At 33.5% G+C, this 23,281-nt stretch overlaps 1 protein-coding gene across 1 annotated transcript; it reads right to left on the bottom strand.

The window, feature by feature from the left end:
* Nucleotides 1–540: 540 nt before the first annotated feature.
* LOC138338620 (uncharacterized) lies at nt 541–1,462 on the bottom strand. The gene is made up of 3 exons (XM_069289599.1): nt 1,281–1,462; nt 945–1,123; nt 541–869 (listed from the first exon to the last, which is right to left on the bottom strand). The coding sequence occupies exons 1-3, from the start codon at nt 1,460–1,462 to the stop codon at nt 541–543; spliced, it is 690 nt and encodes a 229-aa protein (XP_069145700.1).
* Between the last annotated feature and the right edge of the window lie 21,819 nt (nt 1,463–23,281).

Raw genomic sequence — 23,281 nt, 5'->3', positions numbered from 1 at the left:
GTTAATCAGTTTTTACAAGGTTTCGTTCTTAACGTTTCCCAAACATTCATGCCATAAACATTTCGACTCAAGCAGGTATGAAGAAGCAGAATCTTTATTCATATCAATTGCAATTACATTGAGTTTGAAAAGACCATCACTGAGGTAACCTTTTCCTACATACATTTCATTCTTACTCACTACTACTTTATCAGAAACAAATACACATTTGTATCCATTCTTAATCAAAATTCGAATAGAAACTAAATTCTTTTGAAATTTCGGAACATATGAGACCATGTTTAAAGTCACCACCTTACATGATGCCATTTTTAATACCTTTGCAACAATAGAGTTTTCCATAAGCAACTTCTCGTCTGTAGGTCCTGGAGTATATGATGAAATAATTCTTTGTTGGCACAAACATGGCATGAGGTACCAAAATCTATCCACCATTATCTTGGATTTCCAACCAAGTTACATTCTGAAAGCATTGCACAGAGATCGTCTATTTCTCCTTTGGATTCAGCCAAGTTGCTTGATCCTTCTTCTTTTTGTCCTTCATTCAGTATCCCTATGACCACGTTTGCCACAATTGAAGTAGCTTCCATTGAATTTATTCTTAGGAGGATTGTTTTTTGGACTAGATGTTTTCTTTCTTTTCTTTAATTTTTTGGGATCTTCAATAATATTTACTCCAGATATTGCTGAATTACTAAGTGACCTCTTTTTTGCAGCCTTATTATCCTCTTCTATTCTCAACTTTACTATGAGATCTTCAACAATCATCTCCTTGCGTTTATGTTTCAAGTAGTTTTTGAACTCCTTCCACAATGAAGGTACACTCTCAATAATGACTCCCACTTGGAAGACATCATTCACAATCATTCCTAAATTAAAGATTATGTGAGTATTAAGAAAAAAACATAATATATTTAAAACATATGCATTAAATAAATTTATACCTTCAGCAAGGAGATCATGGATTATGACCTGCGGTTTTTGAATTTGGGTGACTACGGTCTTACTGGCTATGATCTTATAGTCCAGAAACTTTGCCATAATGAACTTCTTCATTCCGTCATCCTTTGTTTTGTACTTCTTTTCTAAAGCATCCGAGAGTTCTTTTGAGGTTTTGACATTGCTGTACACATTGTACAGATCATCTTGCAGGACACTTAGAATATAATTTTTACACAAAAAATCTGAGTGTGTCCATGCTTCTGTTACCAAGAATTGTTCTTCAAGCGGAGTATCATCCGACATAACAGGAACATTCTTATTAATGAACCTCTGCAGACTCAACGTAGAGATAGAAGAACATATTTTTCTTCCATCTCTTGAAGTCGACTCTAGAAAACTTTGCAGGTTTCTCAGTTGGCGCTAAAGCAATAGTTGAATGATTGTGTTCAACCGTTGTTGTTGCAACACTTACTGTTGAATCACTCATTGTTCCAGCATTTACTTGACTTGAATTAGTCATTTTTACTGTCACAAATGGCAGAAAACATTAGTATGTGAAATACTTACAGTAAAGAATAAATCTTTGCACAGACTGTTTCTGATTTAACGATAAAGTTTTTATGTTCTTTTAATCGTTAATCTAATGAATTTAAAAAAATTCAAACAGAGTAGAAAATCATAAAGGTTTTAATCTCCAAAAACCTCAAATACAGAAACTTATTAAATTTCTCAAGATTATTATCACCCGTATTAAGGTTGGTCAAAATTACAGAAACAGAAAGAAGATGAAATGGAAAGAATGTACTTATAATCTGAGTCCACAGAAACTATTGTGTCTCCTTAAGAAATTTAATCCCCTCACTGTACCCGAGGTTAAATATTAATTTCTCCTAACATAAAATGGATTAATCCTATTAAAGAATAAGCGGTATCTCAAACATCTATAACTTCAGTGAACGTAAGAACAGTAACAAGCCACACAGACTCAGTCGATTGACACTTTGTTTATGAGAGAAAATAGATAAGATTTTCTGTGTTTGAAAAACGAAAAATGACTTCCTTTTATAGCTATTTTCAACAAGAAACGTGTTTATTTAGACCCATTTTTTCCAAAAAATTGTGTCTTTTGGAAAAAAATAACAACTTTTAGAAAGATGTGTCTTTTGGAAAAAATAACGACTTTTAAAAAATCAGACCATTATGACCATTGCACGTTAATTTCAAATATATTTGTTGCGCCTAAATTAATTATGTTATTTAACTAACACTGTGAATTAATTTATGAGATAAAAGAAATTGATTAACTCCAAATCTGAAGTCGAAGCCGAAGTCGAGGCCGCGAGTAATGACGGTGCGAGGGGGAACCTTCTTCTTAGACCTTTAAGAAGTAAAGGAAGTGTTTCCTAATATAAGGACAACACTTTCCTTCTACTGATATGGGATAAATGACTTTTCATTTTTCCTCCAAAATTGGTTCCTCCTCATTTCATTTTTATCTTGTCATTTCCCATTTACACTTTGCTACAACCCAATAGTTGTTGTTAATTGAGTTAAATTCTGCGAAAGGAATATTTTTCTGTAACCATTTTAGTGTATAATATTTTTCCTAATCGAGGGTTCGTACCTCAAAGGTAAGATAATTAATATTATTCAGATCTAGAGACACTTTTGTAAAAAACAACTTCTACAAAAAAAAACTACTTTTTAGAGAAATAATGTGTGTTTTTTATTGTAAAAAGGAGTGCCTTTTTTGTGCTAGCTTTTAGCCTCCAAAAACTCATGTCAATTGTCATGTGCTTTTGTTCATTTTCAGTTGAATTGCATATTGCTTTTCTTATTTCTGGATGACAAACAATAGAAACGTCTATTTTTCGTGCTCATTTCAGTATGTTTTAATGATCTTCCAAGTTTTGTTGGTCTTGTGACACTAAAATTTTGCTTTTGTTGTTGCGCAAGACATATTTGGAGCCTATAGATATTAGCACAGTGGCAACCTCTATGCTGAGTAAAATTCCTAGGCTTGATGTAACGACTTTGGAAGGACATACATCTAAGGTATGACCACATCTTTACAAAGTTCTCCTAATCCGACATGATTTCTTAATAGGAAAAATGATAAATATCATATCTTTTCTATCTTCTATATTAACATTACAATTTTTTCTTGTTCCAGATTTTTGGTTGTGCTTGGAGTCTAGAAAGGTCTTTTCTTGCATCTGGGTAAGCATTACTATTCCATTTTTTATTTTGTTGCTCTCGTCTATGAATACACATGTTCATATTCATAATTCTGTTTCTAATTCTCTTGTGATTTTATGACTTTAGAGATGACCATCATAAGTACCGGGATTTTATGAAGGTTGAGAGTAGTTTTAGACTCGTCTAAGGAATCATCTCTCTTATAGCTAAGCATGTGTAATATCAATTTGGGTCTGAAGACTCTACTTCTAGAATTTGGTCTATCGGAGATGGTCACATAATTCTACTATCCAAAGTTGAAAAATTGAGAAAAATAAGAATGTTACGACTCTTGATTGGAATGTGAGTTTTCTACTGCTTGTTTTGGTCTGACTTTCGTTGATCTATACTTTTCTGAGGTGAGGTCTGGCGAATGGATGTAACAATTTGTTTCCCTTGTTCTGTCTTAAATTTATAAGTTTGTATATATTCTCACCATTGTGATACAACCCCATTTAGGTCCATTGCTTGATTTTGATTGACGAAACAATAATGATTTTGCCACCAGCTCCATAGATGGCATAATCTACGTTTGTAAAGTTGGTGAGTGTAGACCAGTCAAAAAGTTCTCAAGATATCAGGTGTGCTCCACTGATGGCATAATATACATTTTCTCTTTACCTGTTTGATGTATTACAGATTGAACAGATGATGCTCTAAATAATTCACTGTTTGCAAAAAGTTTGAATTGAATTACTTGTTTGATGTATAACCAGATGATGCTCTAAATAATTCACTGTTTGCAAAAAGGAATTGAATTACCAGTTGAACACTGAAGCTAGGGGTGACAAAAAGGTTGGATTGAATCGGATTTGCATGGGTTAAATATGGTTTGAGAAAATGATGGTTTGTATTACAATCCATCCAAATTTAGTATGGGAAAATATTGATTTGGTCAAATATGATTTGGGCAAAATAGTTCTAACCCATTTAAATAAATATTGTTTTGCAAAAAACATAAATGTACCCCTCCCCACATACCTCCCCCCCCACCTTTCATCAACCTACCCCTAAAAAAAATTATTTTTCAAAAACAAAATAAATATGTTTTTTTTTTAAAAAAAATTTACCGCCTCCCCCCACCCCCTGCCCCCCTCCCCCACCTTCCACCAACCTACCCCTAATTTTTTTTATTTTTCAAAAACAAAAAAGAATGTTTTTGCACAAAAAAAATTACCTTCTCACCCCCCCTCCCCCACCTTCGACCAATCTACCCCTAATTTTTTTTATTTTTCAAAAACAAAAAAAATTTGTTTTTTGCAAAAAAAAAAAAAAAAAAATTTATCCCCTCCCCCGGGCACCCAACCTTCCACCAACCTACTCCTAAATTTTTTTGTTTTCCAAAGACAAAAAAAATATTTTTTTTTCAATTAAGTTTGAAAATTAATTGAATTTCTGAAAAAGTAATATTAATTTTTTTAGTTTTTAGCACAATTAAGAATTTTGAGTGAAAGTGAAAATAAGTGATCTAATATGGATCAAATGGATACCCATATTTAACCCATTTTGACCATATTTGATCTAATATGGATCAAATGGATACCCATATTTGTACAGACTCTTAAAATAGTTTAAAACTCATATTTAAATAATTAAAATATGAGTGATCCAAACTATTTATGGACAAAATAGACTCATTTTATTAATATGGGCTAAAATTGCCCCTCCTAACTGAAGTTGTGCTTGGAACATTGAAGGATTGTTGACTTTTCCATTGCAGAATGAAATCAATGCTATTGAGTGAGACCCCTCTGGTTCTCTGCTGGCATCGTGCTATGAAGATACCACATTTAAGGTAATTTCTATCCTAACCTTCTAAAACAGCAACTAATGGAGGCTCTTTCCTCCACATGTTTGAGAAAAGTACTTTTTACGGTCTTTTAAGTAACTTTTAATATCTATTTATGTTCTAAATTTATGTATTAGTTGTGTTAATGCATCCTAGCTTCACCTCTTCCTGCGCTAAGACATTGAATATCTATTGTGTTGTTTATAATAAATTTGTCAGTAACTCATTGTTTATGTGCAGATATGGAGCACGAAACAAGATGCATGCTTGCATGATTTCAGAGAACATCACAAAGTATATATTTTTGTTCTTTCTTTTTCTTTGTTGATTCAATTAATCAAATCAAACATCAACTACTGACTATTATTCTTTTAGGAGATATCTACCATCAAATGGAGTCCAACTGGTGCTGGTACAAGCAATACGAATCAACAGTCTTGTTGGCAAGGTATGCTATCTATTGTTACCGGTCATGTTTATCGTATTCTTTTCTATCATAATTTTCTTTCACATGTGGTGGTAGCACTAGGTTCTCGTTTACATATATATTACACATCAGTGTCTTAGATTGTGGTTCAATCATTGTTCATAGCTGTGCAATAAAGTTTCTATGTTTTGCTGGAAACCCCCTTCGTTCTTCATCATACTCTCCCTAGATCCATGACACCCCCTTTCTCGGCATCAGAACTTGCCCCCCTCTCCATATTATATAAATCACCAGTTATTTGCTCACCCATCTCATCTTTCTCAATACATTCCTTGCTCACCTTTGCCTTCCATTGGGCCCAAACCTTTACTCTGGCTATCGAGATTTAGGTAGATAGGAAGAAATCATCTAAAGCTTTTTTCGCTTTTAGGATATAAATTTTAGTCTCTATGATCTTCACTCACTTTATTGCTCGCTAGTTTACAACATCCGGTGTGTTGGGACTGACTTACCTCTAAAATTTTATCTGGTATACTATTGTCAAAGTCATACTTAAAGCCCCAAGAGTTGAGTTTCAAAGACCTTCTAAAGTTAATCAAATAATTCTAAACATTGAAAATAAAAAAGGCACGAACGTCAGCAAATGCTTCATGCTTTTTTAGAGCAGATGCCTTGATATTTTTCCAGACCCAATGCAACAACACATTCAATAACTCCTTAATCAAATTCAAATCCTGAAAGAAAAGGGGAGAACCCTTTCCTAACACAGGGAAGACCTTATTGATAGGATGACCTTCTGTTTTCGCGACAGAAACAACTAAGAATCAGTCAACTCTTTGGAGTTTAAAAAGGTTGAAATAAATGTCTTTAGATGCAAAGTAATGTGTTTCTTCTTTTTCTTTTAGTGGATATATACTAAGTGTGTTTCTTCTTTTTCCATTTTGGAAATTTAGGCGTCAATTACATGAATCAGGCGATTCTCTTAGTTTTTTTGTGTGTGTTAGCCCATAAATATGTTGGTGATATGACTTTTGAACAATTTTTCGTGTGTGTATTCATAGTTAGGACTAAATGCAACAGAGTAAACAACTTCCCTGAATCCAAAATGGAAGATAGCCTACTTAATTTTAAAAAATAAAAACATTCGACAAGAACAATACAATTAACTTATTCTCACTCTCCATCCCTTACATCCCCACCTAAATAAAAGGAATAGGTAAATAGGTATCAATAGTTCAATTGAATATGAGTAAACAAACAACATAATACTTTATCATGTATTTGACAATTAAAAAGGGTAATTTTAATTAAAACTCCTTATTAATCTCATGTGTCCAAGTAAATATAACGACTTCACATCCATTACATGTGTCTGTTCATGCTGTGAAGAAGGCGACCTTGTTCAACATCTCATAGCTTCACAGTAGAGTCAAATGAAGCCAGTGGGTAGTGCTTCATTCGACTCTACTGCGAAGCTATGGGATGTTGAACAAGGGCGTCTTCTTCATAAGTTGAACTGACACATGTAACATATGTGAACTCATTATGTCTACTTGAACACATGATATAAATAAGGACTCTTAATAAAATTACCCTTTTTAACTTTCAATTACATTATCAAGTATTATGTGGTTTTTGTTTATTCATATTTAATTGAACTATTGATACATATATACCTATTCCTTTTATTTGGGTGGGTATGTGAGGAGGGAGGGGGGGGGGGGAGTGAGACTAAGTTAACTGTATCGTTCTTGTCAAATGTTTTTTTTCTGGGTATGTTCTCTTCCATTTTGAATCCAGGAATTTTTTTTACTCTTTTGCATTTAGTCTGAACTATAAATACACACAAGAAAAATTGTTTAAAAGTCATATCACCAAAATATTTTTGGTCTAACACACACGAAAAACTAAAAGAATCACATGTTTTCTGTAATTGACGCCTAAATTGCCAAAATGGATTTTATAAATTGTAAGAGTGTATGTATTGCTCTCCTATCTCCCTACGGAGGGTTCTGTAAAGATATTACAAATCAAATCATCCTGAAGCTATATCACCAAAATATTCATACGCTGAAAATCACCTAATTCCTGTAAATTGACCCCTGAATGCCAAAATAAATTTTGAATATTAATTAAATAACTCTTCCAGTAGATAAATTATTTGCATCACATTTCTTAGGTTCTTTTCTAACCCTCCTTTCGTAAAATATTTTATACATTGAGATGCTTTTTATATTAATATTTTCTAAATTAAAAATAAACAGGACAACGAGCACCTACATAATATTTCTAAATATATGCATAAACAATATCTATTGATGATAAAGATTTGTATGTACCTGAATCTAAAGGAGTGAGCTTCTCGAACTTCTCCATCTTTTTTGTTTGAAGAATTGCACATACTTTATATTGGAAGAAAGAATCAGTAGACAATGTGCACATATGATATACATATATTCAATATATTTCCTTGCAAGTGCATGTCACATATGTCACCTCCTTTGAGAAACTCTTTCTCAAACTTGATATGAATCTTGTGAGTATAGATTGCAAAACATGTTTTAAAGTTGGGCAATATTTACCAAGTGTAGACTTACCTTGTTTACACTTGAGGTCTTCTAATTCTTCATTCAACCGCTACTTAGTCAATAAATTTTCTCATAATAAATCATTCAAATATGCAAATAAGTGAATGGATGTCCAAGTTCATTTCGTACGGGATTAGTACTTTTACTAACATGAGTAATAGATAACCAAATCTGTTATGTTAGAACACACGTACTTATGGTAGAACAATAAACTTGCTGACATTTAATTTAAAATTTACGTCCTGAAGTGTGATCAAATACCTTTAAGCGAATCCACAAATTACAAATACCGTCAAGTGAATCAACAAGATAGACAACAACTGATCCCAAGTTCAAATCTGATCCGAACTCTCTCTATACATGGGTGAGTAATTATCGAATAGAAAACTGATTCTTTTTCTAGGTTAGAAAAACCCCATATTTATAAATATTTCTTCCTAGTCCAAAAAAGATAAGAAAACCCACGCCTTTCTTGAAAACAACAAATCACACGTTACACTTCCCTTTTTTTAGGTGACGTGAAGGTAGGGGTGGATAAGGGTGTTTGGTTGGGTTGCTTTCCCTACATTTCTCATAAATATAAATATTTTCTCTATTTTTTTTCCCATAAATTCATCCAAAAGTCTAATGAGATACTATAAGAACAACAACAAAAGTTTAAAGAAAATAATAACTATGATTTCTCTATTTTCCTTCTCCTTATTCAATATTTACTCAATCTTTGCAGACACGAATGTTGTTAACAATGACATCCCTTATTGCTTTGTTTTCATTTAACCCCTTTTATTAACTCAGGCATATAATTTTTAACTTCTTTTCGTACCATATCTTGCAAAACTATCAAAAGTTCTGATCTCAATAATTTTCTCTCCAATTATGAGTTGTTGAAGCATGGAGCATAAAAATTGATGGAGTTGTTCAAATGTCAATACTGGTGCCAATTCAACTATTTTCTCGATTCGGTTTAGTCGATTCAAATTGTCACTAGATTGAATTTGAGAAAAAAGAGACTCACAGATTATTAGGTATAGATGCCAATATAGGTGCCAAATCAAGTACTTACTCGGTCCGATTTATCTGATTCAGATTCTTGCTAGATTTGAATAAGGTAAAGAGAGACTCTGATATAGTGGGTTAAGATGTGATACATGTGTAATTCTTAAATCAGATTCAAATGGACTCGTAAATGTTGATGAAAGAGGTAAAATTCTACTAGGGGCAACAAGAGGATAATGAAACAACTAAGGAAACTTTGAAAAATCTAAATTGGTCAAGTCAGATTCATATGAACTACCTAGATTTGTACCCCACCTGATACTGAACGATCTCTTGAACAACGGTTGAAGATTTTAGAATGTCAAATCTTCTAACATATAAAGGTGCTTTCATTTGTACCAGTCCTCTGCTCCATATTTCTCTACTAGCTTCTGCAATAGCTTGTCTTCTTCCGGATTCCGATATCGACGCTCAATATAACCTTTTTTCTTTATTTTTCACTGAATAAAATCAGTCGAGTATATGATATAGAGGGAATGAAGGATACTGGCAATAAAAAATACAAGGTATTATATGTACAGTAGGGTGGTAGGGCCTAACATTTACTTGGTAAAGACTTGTGAGGAGAGTGGGGTATATATAGTGGGGGGTGGGGGTAGAGGGGATAGGTTGAGTGGATTAATAGGTAATTATTAATTATACAAATGAAGTGTATCCCACTACTAAAATCTCATTAATTAATTAGTTTTTTTCCCTTCAAATAGTGTTTAATGGATTGGATTAGAGAGGATAGGATCGGAGTAATGTTGAACTTTGACTATTATTTTAGGAAAAAACAAAATAACATTTAAACTAACCATTGTAACTAGAAAATAAAAGTTTGATAGACAATTGTTTGCAGGGATAATACAATAAGTGTATCCACATCAAACCAATGAATACGAGAGGTTTATGTTAATAGGCACTTTATTATTTAACTAGTTTTGATGCACGTACATTGCACATGAATGTCAAACTATGTAGTTTACCATTATAAATAGACTAATAAAGTATAAGTTCCTACGAATAATGGATGTAAATTTTCATATGATTACTAATTGTGTGCATACTGAAAGTTGTGAAATCAATATCTAAATACATCTATATCTAGTTATAGTATAAAGTTAGATTTAGATAAGATGATGTGACACCTGTTTATATCATCCAATTAAATTTCCTCCTGATTGGTAAGATTGACAAGAAATATTGAAGAGGTGGCCCATTTGAGAGATTTTTTCAGTTCTTCATTGACGTGGAACAGGTCCCTCCCTAACTGATTATTTCTCTCCAGAGCCGTACAAAGTTTTGTTTCACTAGTATTCAAACTAATTTCTAGATCGATTTGCAAGCTTCTGGCCTCTCTTTCCTCTACCACAGTTGTCACTCAACACCTTTAATTTTCACCTAAGTTCTAGATTTTCAACTTCTAGAACTATCAATTTTTCTTCCGCAGCAGACATATGGTCAACCAAAGCTACCTTATCTTCATGAAAAGTATCTAGGTTGTTGTCATCATCTCCTTTTCAATTGTTGCATCAATGATAGAGTCAATCAAAAGAGCAGCTAGACTTCTCAACTTCTTTACAAAGTAAACATACGAGTTTGGTTTAAGATAAAAAAAGGTTACCTCTTTTTCATCTTCATTAACATAAGATTTTGCCATTAAGGCTTCACCAAAGTGCTAAGAGTTATCTGAAACACTCAAAGAGTCTTCCAATGTAGTAATCTCCCTCTTTACCGTCTGGAAAAACGTTTCTCTTCTGCTACTGCTGGCACGGACCTGGTCCCCCTCTTCCCCTCTTGGTCTTTTACTTCCTTGTTATCAACTTCAAGCACAAGACAACCTCTCATGGTGTGACCTGGTTGATCACACTTGTAACACATGCCACTAGAGCTCGTAATGATGTCATGAGCTTCTTCCTTCATGGAACCTCCACTTTGCTCACAAGTTTTTGGAACTTATAAGTGAGATAGTCCGTGGTCTCATCTACTTCAAGGTTCTCACATTGGAACATCTTGGAAGCTAATGATTCATCTATTTCTGCATCTCCTTTCTGATTAACATCCCTAGTCAGATCTGCCTTGGTTTCCTGAATTCCCTCAAAGGTAGTTCTCAGCACATCCCAAATTTCTTTAGTTGATTCCCACAAGGAAATCATATTATACACATTTGTCCTATTCCACATATTGAGAACTTCTTATCCTTGTGATTCTTATCAACTTTCCATTTTTCAAATTCATTGTATTGATGTCGAGTTTTGACAATGATCCTCTTAATATCTACAGATTTTACTTCTATGGCACATAGGGACCCTTACAAAAAAACATCCACGGTTTGCAGTCTTCAGCCATTATGAAGTCAAACATGCAATATTTACACCACAAATAATACTAACCATCGAACATGGGTGGCCTTGTTGAAGATCAACCTTCTTGCCATCTCAGTGGAGAAGCCATTATTTCCTCAGGAATCTCTCTTGGTGTAACCAGCTAGAGAGACCTGCTCTGGTGCCACTTGTTGGAATGTATGAACCCGCCAATCAGTCAAGGACCAGGTTCTTTTATTCAACAAGAACAGTAAGTAAAAGTTGCGCCCACTTGTTTCAATGGGACCAGGTCCTTAGCATAGTGACAATAATGAACAGTAGAATAAGTGCTAAAAGTAAAGATTGAACAAGCAACTTTATGTGGAAACGTCTTTACTCAATGGAGTAAAATAACGACATGTTCTCAACAAGACTTCTCAAACCATTTTCACTGATCTTCAACAAACAAAAGTAAAAGACAATTAAACATACCACCTATTACTTAGACGAGCCAGAGCAGATACAACACTGCCAACTAAGCTATCACCCCTAGATAACTTAAACTTTAACTAAGCAAATACCACATAGCCCACTATACTAACCAACTGATTAATATATAGTTTTACAGTAAGACTCAAAGTTACTCCTAACTATGTTCTTACAAGACTAAACCAGGCTTGAAATGTTTCTAACAAACAATGAAACAAATCCTACAAGTTAAGCTCAATACAAACATTCAAGAACAACAGAAGGTACGGAAAACACTTCTTCTCTTTATCAAGTCCTTGTTGTATGTATTTTTTTTGCTTGAATTCTTTCTTAAATATGGTGTTATATTTTTAATCTTATGAATTTTTCAGAGAAAATCCAAAGTTAGTTTGCCAAATGATATAAATCACCACAAACTTGTTGAGACTATCCCATTGGCTGAAGGCCTGCTATTAGAAAAGTTATGGGCCTACCGTATCAGAGGTTGCAACTTTTCTAAGAGTTGTTTTGTCACCTTTTCATGTCGCAGTCTTTCAGGTACCATGTCCCTTGCAAACTACTTTGTGAGTTCTTGAAACGACTTACTAGCTGACTTCCTTCTTTGGATGAATGAATTTATTTGTTTTTTTGTCATGTTGGTTAATTCAACCATAAAGAGTTATTGACCATTGGACAAACACCCTCGTCCATTCTGATTGGTGTAGTACGCTGACGCCTTACCAACCTCTGACATGACAGTTTTATAGTTGTAACCATTATGCATCTGATGGAGAGAACTCTACCTGGGACCAAGTCCCTGTATTTTTGAGATACTAAAACATACAATCTATTCCGCTCTTCCTATTGGTGTAGGACACTACACTTTTCACCTATCACCTGACATGATAGCTTTATAGTTGTACCCTGTATCTGGACGAGAGTACTCTACTGGGACAAGGTCCCCACATTTGTGAGGATAATCAAAATACCTAGAATATAAAATTTTCCCTCTTTTTTATGATAACACACAAATATACCTAACACTGAGTTTACCATTCATTTCATTGTCAACACTCTCAATAACAGGGGTCTGGTCCCTTGTTAGATAGTTTGTTAAATCATCAAAACTTAATATCAGCTCCAAACTAATATTTTTCCCCTTTTTGATGATAACAAAGTTATTTACCAATTCCCCCTATCAACAAGAATTCTTGGGGTAATTGGAGCATGAAACAACATGCCTGCTTGCATGATTTTAGAGAACATCATAACATATCTATTCTTGAAAGATTCATTTAATTAAATCAGACATCATATATTGGCTAATATGTTTTTGTTAGGAGATATATACCATCAAATAGATTCCAACTAGCGCTGGAACAAGCAAACCGAATAAAAAGTCGTTATTGGCAACGTATTCTATCTATTGATACCGGTCATGTTTACAATATTTTCTCACATTAGTGTCGTAGATTATGATTGGATCATTTTTCATAGCTAAGCGATAAAAGGTTCTATATTTTGCCATACACGGTGAGTATTCACTATTTAAAGAAATACTTCCACCATTCCATTTTATATGACACTATTTTTGTTGTCCTTTCAAGCCCCTGCTGTGTTTGCACTGAAGGCTTCTAGTTGAATCAATCTTGTGTACCCTATAGAGATTTTAAGGGGTAGTGAAGCATGGTGTTTGCGAGTTAGTAGTTACATTATTCTATTTAAATTTGTTCAGAGTTCCACTTCTTTAGGTAGAATAGTAACATTTATATGTTGAAGGCTCACTTAAGCTTTGAAGCGAGGCTCAACAGCCCCAGCGAACTGTCAAGCCCCAAGAGTTGAGTTTCAAATTTTGAAATAATTGTGATCTGGCCCGTAGTGGCGTATCCCCTTACGAGTAAGAATAATCCAAATAGATACAGTTTAAGTTTAACCATTGTGTGCACTGATTTAATGTATTGCACCTAACCTTCTATTTCTTTGAGCTCATTGGTTATGTTTTATTGTATGTCTGTGTAGTGCTTCATTTAACTCTACCATGTAGCTATGGGATGTTGAACTAGGGCGTCTTCTCTCAGCTTGAACAGTCACAGGTAATGGATGTTAACTCATATGTCTAGTACTTGGAACAGACAAAGAAGATATTAAGGCACTCCTAATAAAATTACACTTTATAATAGTCAAATGATAGGCTTGAGTATTATTGGGTTTGTTCATGCGTACTCGATTGACTTATCGATCCCTATATACCTAGTCCTTTTATTTGGGTGGGAATGTGAGGGGAATTAGGGGAGAGAGTGGAGTGAGAATGAATATCTTTAATTTCTTTTATATCATCAAATCTATGTATCGTTCTTGTTGAATGTTTTTGCTTTTTACTAATTAAGTAGGTCCTCTTCCATTTTGAATCCAGGGAACCTATTATAAACTATGCCTTTTAGAAATGCAGAACAATTGAGTCTCAAACTAAGTCAAATTATAGATAAGCGCTTTTTCGGTTTCATCTAGTGTTTGGTTACCCAGATTGAGACCCAATTAAATCATTATGGCATTGACTAAATTGAAGGTTGCGGTACTGCTAGTATAGTTGTTCCTCTTACTTAAGTTGCGGTACTTTGGGTTGATATTCTAACTAAATGTTTCTCTTAAATACCAGTTGATTTTTAAGTTGCACCTATTCTTAGACAGCAAAAGTGAAGACAGAACTTGAGAACAGGTCGGGTATAATAGAGAGGTGACACAATGCTTAACCTGGAAATAGTACAAAAAGGAACTAAATGGAGGGCAAGAAATTGGAAATTATTTAGAGGAACAAGGGTCGATACAGAGGACACAACTGCACAGACAAAGAGTGGCTTACTTGAATGACACTACGAATCATCAAAGCAATTCATTCTTATCTCTTAATAGAGATCATCAAAGAATATCAACAAGGGAGGTGATTAGATAAGACATTTGACACCTATAGGCTGTAGCTACTGGTAAAGTCGGCTAAAAAAATCACAATCCACCCAATATGTTTAGATTTGAGCAGGTTAATAACTAGAGTGATATGCATCAAAAATGGTAAAGAATGGCTGAAACTTAATGGCCGTCTCTTTTCCCTCAATAAGCTATCCTCCTGTATTATGACAGCTATAAGGGGTTCACATGTGAATTCTCCCTCAGCATCAAACTAGAAGAGTCTTCCAAGGATGGAGGGCTTACCAAGTAAAAACATAAAGTATATGGCATATACTTGATTTCAGTGTAGTCAATTAACTTTAGTAACTACAAAAACTTCAGTAGCAGAAGCCTCACAGGCCTAATTCAGTATATGCCACATTCTTTCTTGGAGCTAGAAGTTTTTATCAGATCAAATGTATATTCAATCCTGTGAATCAAGACACCAACATTCATAGTTTGCTTTAGATATTGCTTAGATCTCCTCTATTTTCATTCTCTCGTTTGCCACAGATGTTTCATGGATCAGAGCAAACGATTAAGTGTTGAACTGGTGAATTTGATACCCTAACCATCGAGTGGTCCTGTGAGCACATCCTTTTGTACAACCACATCGATGGTACTGCAACTTGGTAAGAATCATGGAAACCAACTTGGATATTATATCTGTTTGGGCAAAAAGTTTTTGGTCAGCATAGCACAAAAGTGTAATAAACACAGTTGAAGCAAATAACTACTAAGCTTGTCACCAATTCAAGCTAACAAGGAAACAACAGTGACTGAACATTTTAAAGTGCAATGCACAATGAGAATATAATGGATAAACTTGACCGAAAAAATACAAGAGAAGATACAATTAGAAATAAGGAAAACAAGGAAGAGAGCAAGTAACTTGCCCTAGATAAGTCTTGGTTAGATATTTCAAGAGAATGGCTGAAAAATTGGTCTTCATCAGGGGTTGGTATGTTGCAGTAGCTCTGCATAGAACAAAGGCAAGACGTGAATAGAGGAATACATCTCATGTACAAAAGATCTCCAAGACATGCACATAGATAGCATCTCCATTTGCCCAACTTGACAGACACATACAGAGAATGTGAACAATTGATATGATAATTCTTACTTTTATCATCTCTTATATACAAGAGAAGTCAATATAAGCTGCAACTAGAACTACTGTACATGCTCGAAGATCAACGAGCTAAAGGGGCGGGAATCGTAGTCGCCACAAAGAGCGCTATTTCATGCCTTACCTAAATGAGTAAATAAAAAAATGTGGCAAAGGCCTGATTAGGTCCATCCTCAAGAACAAACCTACTTTCACCTAATAATCTTAGATATTTAATTGAACTTTCTATAGTTATGTAGAGTAGTACCTTAAGTACTTGATGTATCTAGAAATTGTGAAGATGTTCTAGAGAAGTAGATATTTATAGTGAATTATAGAAAAATCTACATTTTTGTTGGATAGTTAGAAGATAAAGTCATCTAGATTTTTCTTGTAGATCTTTCTAAAATAATTTCTAGAAGCATCCCTATACTAGTAGAAATAGGGGTGGTCATAGTCATTTGTAATCAAACAAAGAAAACCAAGAACAACCTAATAAAAGAGTATTCTTCCACAAACAAATTCTCCTTTCTAGCTTTATCTTCTTTAGTTGAATCTTCTGATCTTAGTTAATGACTTTGAGCTAGCAGAAGGTTTCCTAATTATAATTTTCTTCTTGCTATTCATAGACATGGTATCAGAGTCATAACAATACGTTTGTTTCTGGTTGTTATTTCAAGATCGGAATAGAGGTAGATTCAACTTGTTTGTCTATATGGATTTTAGTGGCAGTATTAATGGAATCGGGATGGAGTTATAAAATCAGTCCAATTACAAGGCATGGAAGACATATATGGAACCATACCTTGTGGAGAGGATTTGTGGGATGTTGTTAATAGGAATGGCATAAGTCCTCTTGCTAACGGACCGGAAAATAATAGTGCTTACAAGAAGTGGAAGCAAATTAATGTGAAGGTGGAGTTCATTCTGAAGAGGACAATCTCCTTCGATTTATTTGATCATATTATAAAGTGTAAATCAGCTCATGAAATATGGAGGGACCCTTGATTTCTTGTTCAACAAGAAGAATGAAGCTCAGCTGCAAATATTTGAGAATGAATTGGCTAACATCACTCAAGGTAAGTTTTCTATCTCCGAGTACTTTTTGAAGATCAAGAACTTATGTTTCAAGATATCTTTGTTGTATTCGAAAGAGGCTATTTCTGAAGCACGAATGATAAGAATAGTTATTCATGAGTTGAAGCCTGAATATATTCCATTTGTGACGTCAAAACAAGGATGGGCTCAACAACCATCCTTGGAGGAGTTTGAAAATTTGTTGTCGTCATAGAAACTACTAGCCAAGCAGTTGTCTAGTATATTTGTCAAAGGAGAATGAAATGCTCTTGTAGCCAACAAGAGGAACTTTAAAGGAAAAACAAGAGATATGATGCACTCTAGATCCTCGGGTATATCACGCTCACCTAGAGAGAAGGAAGAGTCTTCTAACTATTATGGTAAGAAGCCTCTCAGATGTTATCTTTGTGGCAAAATAGGACATATAAAAAGATATTGACGAGCCAAGGAGAGCAATACGGCTCAAAAGGTTGCAGAAAAAGATGAAGAAAAAGTGTTTAATAGTTGAGGCTCGAGCAATAGATGTCATGATGTCTATTAATCTTGAATGAGGACGGATCGAGGATTTAGAATATAATATAGGTGATCACTTGGAGAAGCAAGAAATTGATGCTCTCAACATTAAGCAAGAAATTTTTGAGGATGTTCCAAGTGGTGATATGGTAACTTCCATTAAAGAAATAGAAAAGAAGATCCCAAACAGGCAATATTTGAAATCACATGCGCTAGTGGCGACCTTTATAGAGAGAGCATTGATAGAGATGTATTGGAAGCGGAAGTATTTGGTCAATCATCTACAATATCAAGGCCAATTAATGGCTTTGAGGAATTCTTGAAAGCAGATGGAGAAAGTGAATATGAAATAGAGGTTGATATTAAAGTCTTGAAGTCAAGCGATATGCTTTTTGAAAGCTCTAAAACTGCCAAAAAATATATCAAAGGAAATGATAAGAGAATATGACAGTAGATACTATGTTGGTGTTGAGACTTCACAGGAAATTGATAGTGCTTTTATCGATAATATAATGATTGAGAAGTTGAGAGAAAGGAGGAGTTTGAGAACTCAACAAGGAGATAATCTACATGGATCAACTGATAGTGAAATTTTTTTTATCATTTGAAGAAGAAAGAGGAGTCCAGAAGAAAATGTTGAGATTTTCACCAAAACGTGTCTCAAAGCTTCATTTGAGTTCCTCCACAACAAGTGTGGGGTAGTTTCCAAAAAATCACTTTAAGGGGGAGTGTGAAAAATAAATATGATTTTTTGGAGGTATAAATAATCTTGGATATTTAATCGAACTTTCTAGAGTTATGTAGAGTAGCACCTTAAGTACTTGATGTATACTGAATTATAGAAAAATCTAGATTCTTGTTAGATAGTTAGAAGATAGGGTCATCTAAATTTTTCTTGTAGATCTTTCTAGAATAATTTCTAGAAGCATCCCTATACTAGTATAAATAGGGGTGACCATAGTCATCTGTAATCAACCCAAGTAACCAAAATCAAGTCTTCTTCTTTATCAAAGTTCTTTTATTCAAAATACTCATTCTCCCTTCTAGCTTCCTCCTCCTTAGTTGAATCTTCCTATCTTAGTTAACGATCTTAGGCAAGCAGAAGGTTTCCTAATTATACTTTTCTTCTGCTATTCTCTACATCAGTATCTCTGCATAGAACAAAGGCAAGACGTGAATAGAGAAATGCATCTCATGTACAAAAGATCTCCAAGACATGCACACATATAGCATCTCCATTTACCTAACTTGACAGACAAATACAGAGAATGTGAACAAGTGATATGATAATTCTTGCATTTTTAGCATCTCTTACATACAAGAGAAGTCAACATAAGCTGCAATTGGAACTACTGTACATGCTCGCAGATCAATGAGCTAAAGGGCGGAAATTATAGTTGCCACAAATAGCACTATTTCACGCCTTACCTAAATGAGTAAATAAAAAATGTGGCAAAGGCCTGGTTAGGTCCATCCTCAAGAACAAACCTACTTTCACCTAATAAGCATACATGTTGCAACCCACAACAATAAGGTACTCTTTTTTTTCTTTTTTCTTTTTAATAGCATTTGCTTCCAGCCCAAATTGCGTGCACCTTGACCATTCATGTTGATGCAGGACCGTGAATGGATACACATAATACAAGCCAATCCCATGAGCAAGACATAATACATGATTTTAGGTTCCTAGAAAATGATTTCTATTTATTAGAAAGAAAAAAAAAATGAAATTACTTTGAAGATGATCAAAATAAGACAACTCCAAGCAACGCAGGTTTGTCGTAAGATTATGGCCCAGAAGTACTCTACCAATGGGCTGTCCACTGTAAAGAATCAATCGAATTCTCTCCCGGACTTCTTCCCAAGGCATGTCATTTTTTAGATTTTCTTCTGTTATACCAGTAATTTCATACATGGCACACAACGATGAGGAAGTATGAAAAGGTGAGATACAAAAAGCGTCAGCTTACAGTATAATAAATAGATATGTTCATTTGCCTGCGAATGCATCGACGAAAGAAAATTCATCAATTCACAATGGATTGAGGAGTGGTAAGACGACATGTTTCATTATGCTTGTTGAGAGAGTCCATGCTGCTACATATTTTTAGACAAAAAATGCAGCCTCGTTCAGCAAAGACGGCTGAGCAATCCACTTTGGCCAACGGACCTAAATATTAAAGTAAAAAGAAAACTTAGAAATGATTTACACGTAAAGAACATTCATTTTCCTAGCAGAACAACTTACCAGAAACGTGCTCCCTTAGTGATTCAAATGATTTGCAATGTTTGTTACACACACATCATTTAGGGTCATGAACCGAATGATGAGATGTTCGCATATGTTCAATAACATGTTCCTTCTTGCACTGCTTGTAGCAAGTTGAACGTTTGTGCCTGACATTACATAAGCAAATGAAATCAAAATTGTACACCCCCACATGTAGAATACTTAATTTAGTTGTTGTTGTTTGAAAATGAGATATTTCTAGATGGTTTTTGTTTAATGGTTCTTTTAAAATACTAGTTCTAAGAACGCCTTGCACGTTTGACCTTTATTATTATATCAAATTTACATAGGTCTAATACAAACATGTGTAGTATCAACCCAATTAACTTTAAAAAAAATTAAAATATACATGTAATCATATACATACAAAATGAAAAATATTAAACAAAGCTATATATTAATCTGAATAAGAAAGAATAACCAATAAAATTAAAAGTTTCATAAGAAGTCTAGTCGACTAACATTTTATATCCAATTTATAAAGAAAGAAACTTTGTATGTCGTGATAGAATTATTAGCAGACAAGAAATATCATAATCAAGCATAATAATGAGAAAAGGGTCACAATTATCTCTCAACTTTATTTTATTGGTTAACTTTATCCCTGCTACTAAAAGCAAATTATTTTTACCTCTGCCGTCAATAAATTTAACAAATATACCCTGAAGCCCCAAATAAATTAAAATTATCTGATTTTACTTAAATTATCCAATTTTAACTTCGACCTACATAATAATATAACTCATTTCTTTTACTCAAATAACTTTATATTCCCCAACACCACCAAATCACCACCCTCTCCGAGATCTCCTTCACTACCACCGTCAAAACCACCACCACCACTATCAATTGAACAATGATACAATAAGACTATTTGTCAATGACATCAAAGTCGCAGAGAAAGAAGAGCATAATGTTATTCGTAACGCATATTTCCAGTCTTACCATTGAACAATAGCAACGACAGATTTATAAATATGTCAGATTTGCCTCCACGAAGTATGCATTTGGCTATTGAGTCTTTTCATGGGAGTAGATCGGTTTACATGGGCTGCAAATACTTGGAGAACTCCGAAATCAACGCAAACTTGAGTAGGTTCCTTATTCCAATAGAGTGCTTCTCGAAATTACTCCACTACATGAATCGGTCGGAGAGAGAAAAGATACTAAACAAAGAGAATTTGGATAAAATAAATGGATTATATTATTAAGTGGGTTGGGTCCGAGTTAAAATTGAATAATTTATGTAAAATTGGATAATTTTAATTGATTAGGGACTTTTCTTTCAAAGAGAGGTATTTTTATTAAGTTTATTGAGGTAAGAGTAAAAATAACTTGCTTTTAACGCTTGGGATAAAGTCGACCAATAAAATAAAGTTGAGGGCTAATTTTGACCCTTGTCCCAAATAATAATTTAATAGATGGTTAAGAGAGCCGACATATGAGAAATATCAATAGAATGCTTACCAATCACATTGAAGATGTATTTAGAAGAAGAAGGGGAGGGGAAGAACATCAATGTCTGACTAATTATAAAATTCTGAAAGCTTACTATTAGAAGATGAAAAGTACTTTAAAACATTAAATTGGTATGAAAAAATGATAAGTCATTCTAGGGTATTGAAATAAATGACAGTACCAAGAAAATTAATTCATTCGAATGTATACTCAAATACATATAAATTATATTATTGTAAAACTTAATATGATATTCTTAATTAATGGTAGAATATTTAATAAACTATATATTTTATAACATTTTAATTTAATATAGGGGAAAAATAACAATTTAAATTTTTCCTAAATTTCTTCTCACTTATTATAATAATAATAATAATAATAATAATAATAACAATAATAATAATAATTTATTATTATGAAAAATTGACTTTTCAAATACTTCACTATTTCATTAAAAAAAAGCAAAATTTTAGCATCCCATAATATATATATTTAATATATAAACTGGATTTTCAAATTCTACAGACATTTACTATTTCATTAAAAAAGAAAGTAGACTAAAAGCATCCATAATATTTATATTTAATATATAATAACTAATAATATATGATTTTTAAAAAGTTTTATAATTTTTTTTAAAAAATGTTTTTAGTATGGAGGTAAAATAGTTTTTCAACTTTACAATTTGGAGCTTCGCATTTATAATTAATAAATTTGATATCTAACAATATTTTAATTTTATATAGGGGGAAAACAACAATTTAACTTCTTCCTAGATTTCTTCTCACTTTTAATATATATTTTATTATTATTATTATTATTACTACTACTACTACTATATTATTGTTGTTGTTGTTGTTGTTGTTATTATTATTCATTTAAAAAAAAGTAAATTTCTAGTATCCCATAATATTTATATTTAATATATAAACTGATTTTTCAAATTCTTCGGACATTTTCTATTTCACTAAAAAAGAAAATAGACTTTTAGCATCCCATAATATTTATATTTAATATATAATAACCAATAATATATGATTTTAAAAAAATCATACATTATATGATGATTAGGTTTAGTATGTAAAGGAAAGGTAGTCCTTGTTTAGTATGGATTATGTTTTTGTAAGAAAGTCAATAATGGTTGGATATGTATGGTCCTCTACGTACTTTGGAAAAGCTTATGTGGATATATGTTTGTATGCCTTTTTGAAACTTGAATATGAATGAAAAGAACTGTTGTTGTACCTTATCCTTTCTTCTTTCCAGTTTCTAGTGCTAACAGTGATATCAGGGTCCTTCTTCTTGAGGGATCTGTGAGGGTAAGAAAGCTAAGGTTTTTTCTCCAGTTCTTCTAAGGTGAGAGTTGAGCAGCAGTAACATGGCATCCAACATCTTTTTGATGTAGGATCTCCTATGTTTACGAAAGAAATTATCACATATGGGTGATAAAGACACATGCTTATCTCGAAGCTCTTAGTTTATGGGAAACAATTGAAAGTGAAAATTATCCTCTTCCACTTGGACCAAATGTAAACGTTGCACTGTCACGCCCGAGTACCCTGGGCGGGACTGACACGCGAAGACTATTGTTGGCCCTCAAGCGAACCCTTGTCCTAGATTACTTAACTCAGTTGAACACTAAACTCAACTTAAAAAAGAAATAAGACATGTTTAAAGGAAAGTACTTCATATAATCTCTGGCCATGACGGTACTCAAGTCTCAACAAGCAACAATAAACTCTAAATTGAAATACTACTGTCTACGAATCCTCTAAACTGAATGAAGAGGGATGTTTGAAGAGATCCCACAACATCCTAAAGCTTAACTGCTAAAAGCAAAAGAAATGGATGTCCTCTGGAATGCAAAGAGGCTCACCACTGACTTTAGAGCTTAATCTGGATCAACAAAACACCATGTGCTGATCTTGGTTAGCTGTGTCTGCATCATAAAACGATGCAAGCCAATTGGTATCAGTACATTGAATGTACCAGTATGCGAGTTGGAATGATAAGTACAACTATAAAGCTTGAAATCGAGTAAGAATGAACTTATCTAGGCTCTACTTAACCCATAAGACAACAACTCAATATAAACA

Source organism: Solanum lycopersicum, chromosome 9 (assembly GCF_036512215.1).
Source record: "Solanum lycopersicum chromosome 9, SLM_r2.1".
NCBI classification, from domain to species: domain Eukaryota; kingdom Viridiplantae; phylum Streptophyta; class Magnoliopsida; order Solanales; family Solanaceae; genus Solanum; species Solanum lycopersicum.
Note: the sequence above shows the minus strand (reverse complement) of the source record. Positions and strands in the feature narration are given on the sequence as shown.

Coding starts and splice junctions, on each gene's coding strand:
- LOC138338620 (XM_069289599.1), bottom strand. CDS start 1,462: ATGACTAATTCAAGTCAAGTAAATGCTGGAACAATGAGTGATTCAACA. Junction 1,124..1,280: donor TTCTTCTATCTCTACGTTGA/GTCTGCAGAGGT, acceptor CAATGTGTACAG/CAATGTCAAAACCTCAAAAG. Junction 870..944: donor CCATGATCTCCTTGCTGAAG/GTATAAATTTAT, acceptor TCTTTAATTTAG/GAATGATTGTGAATGATGTC.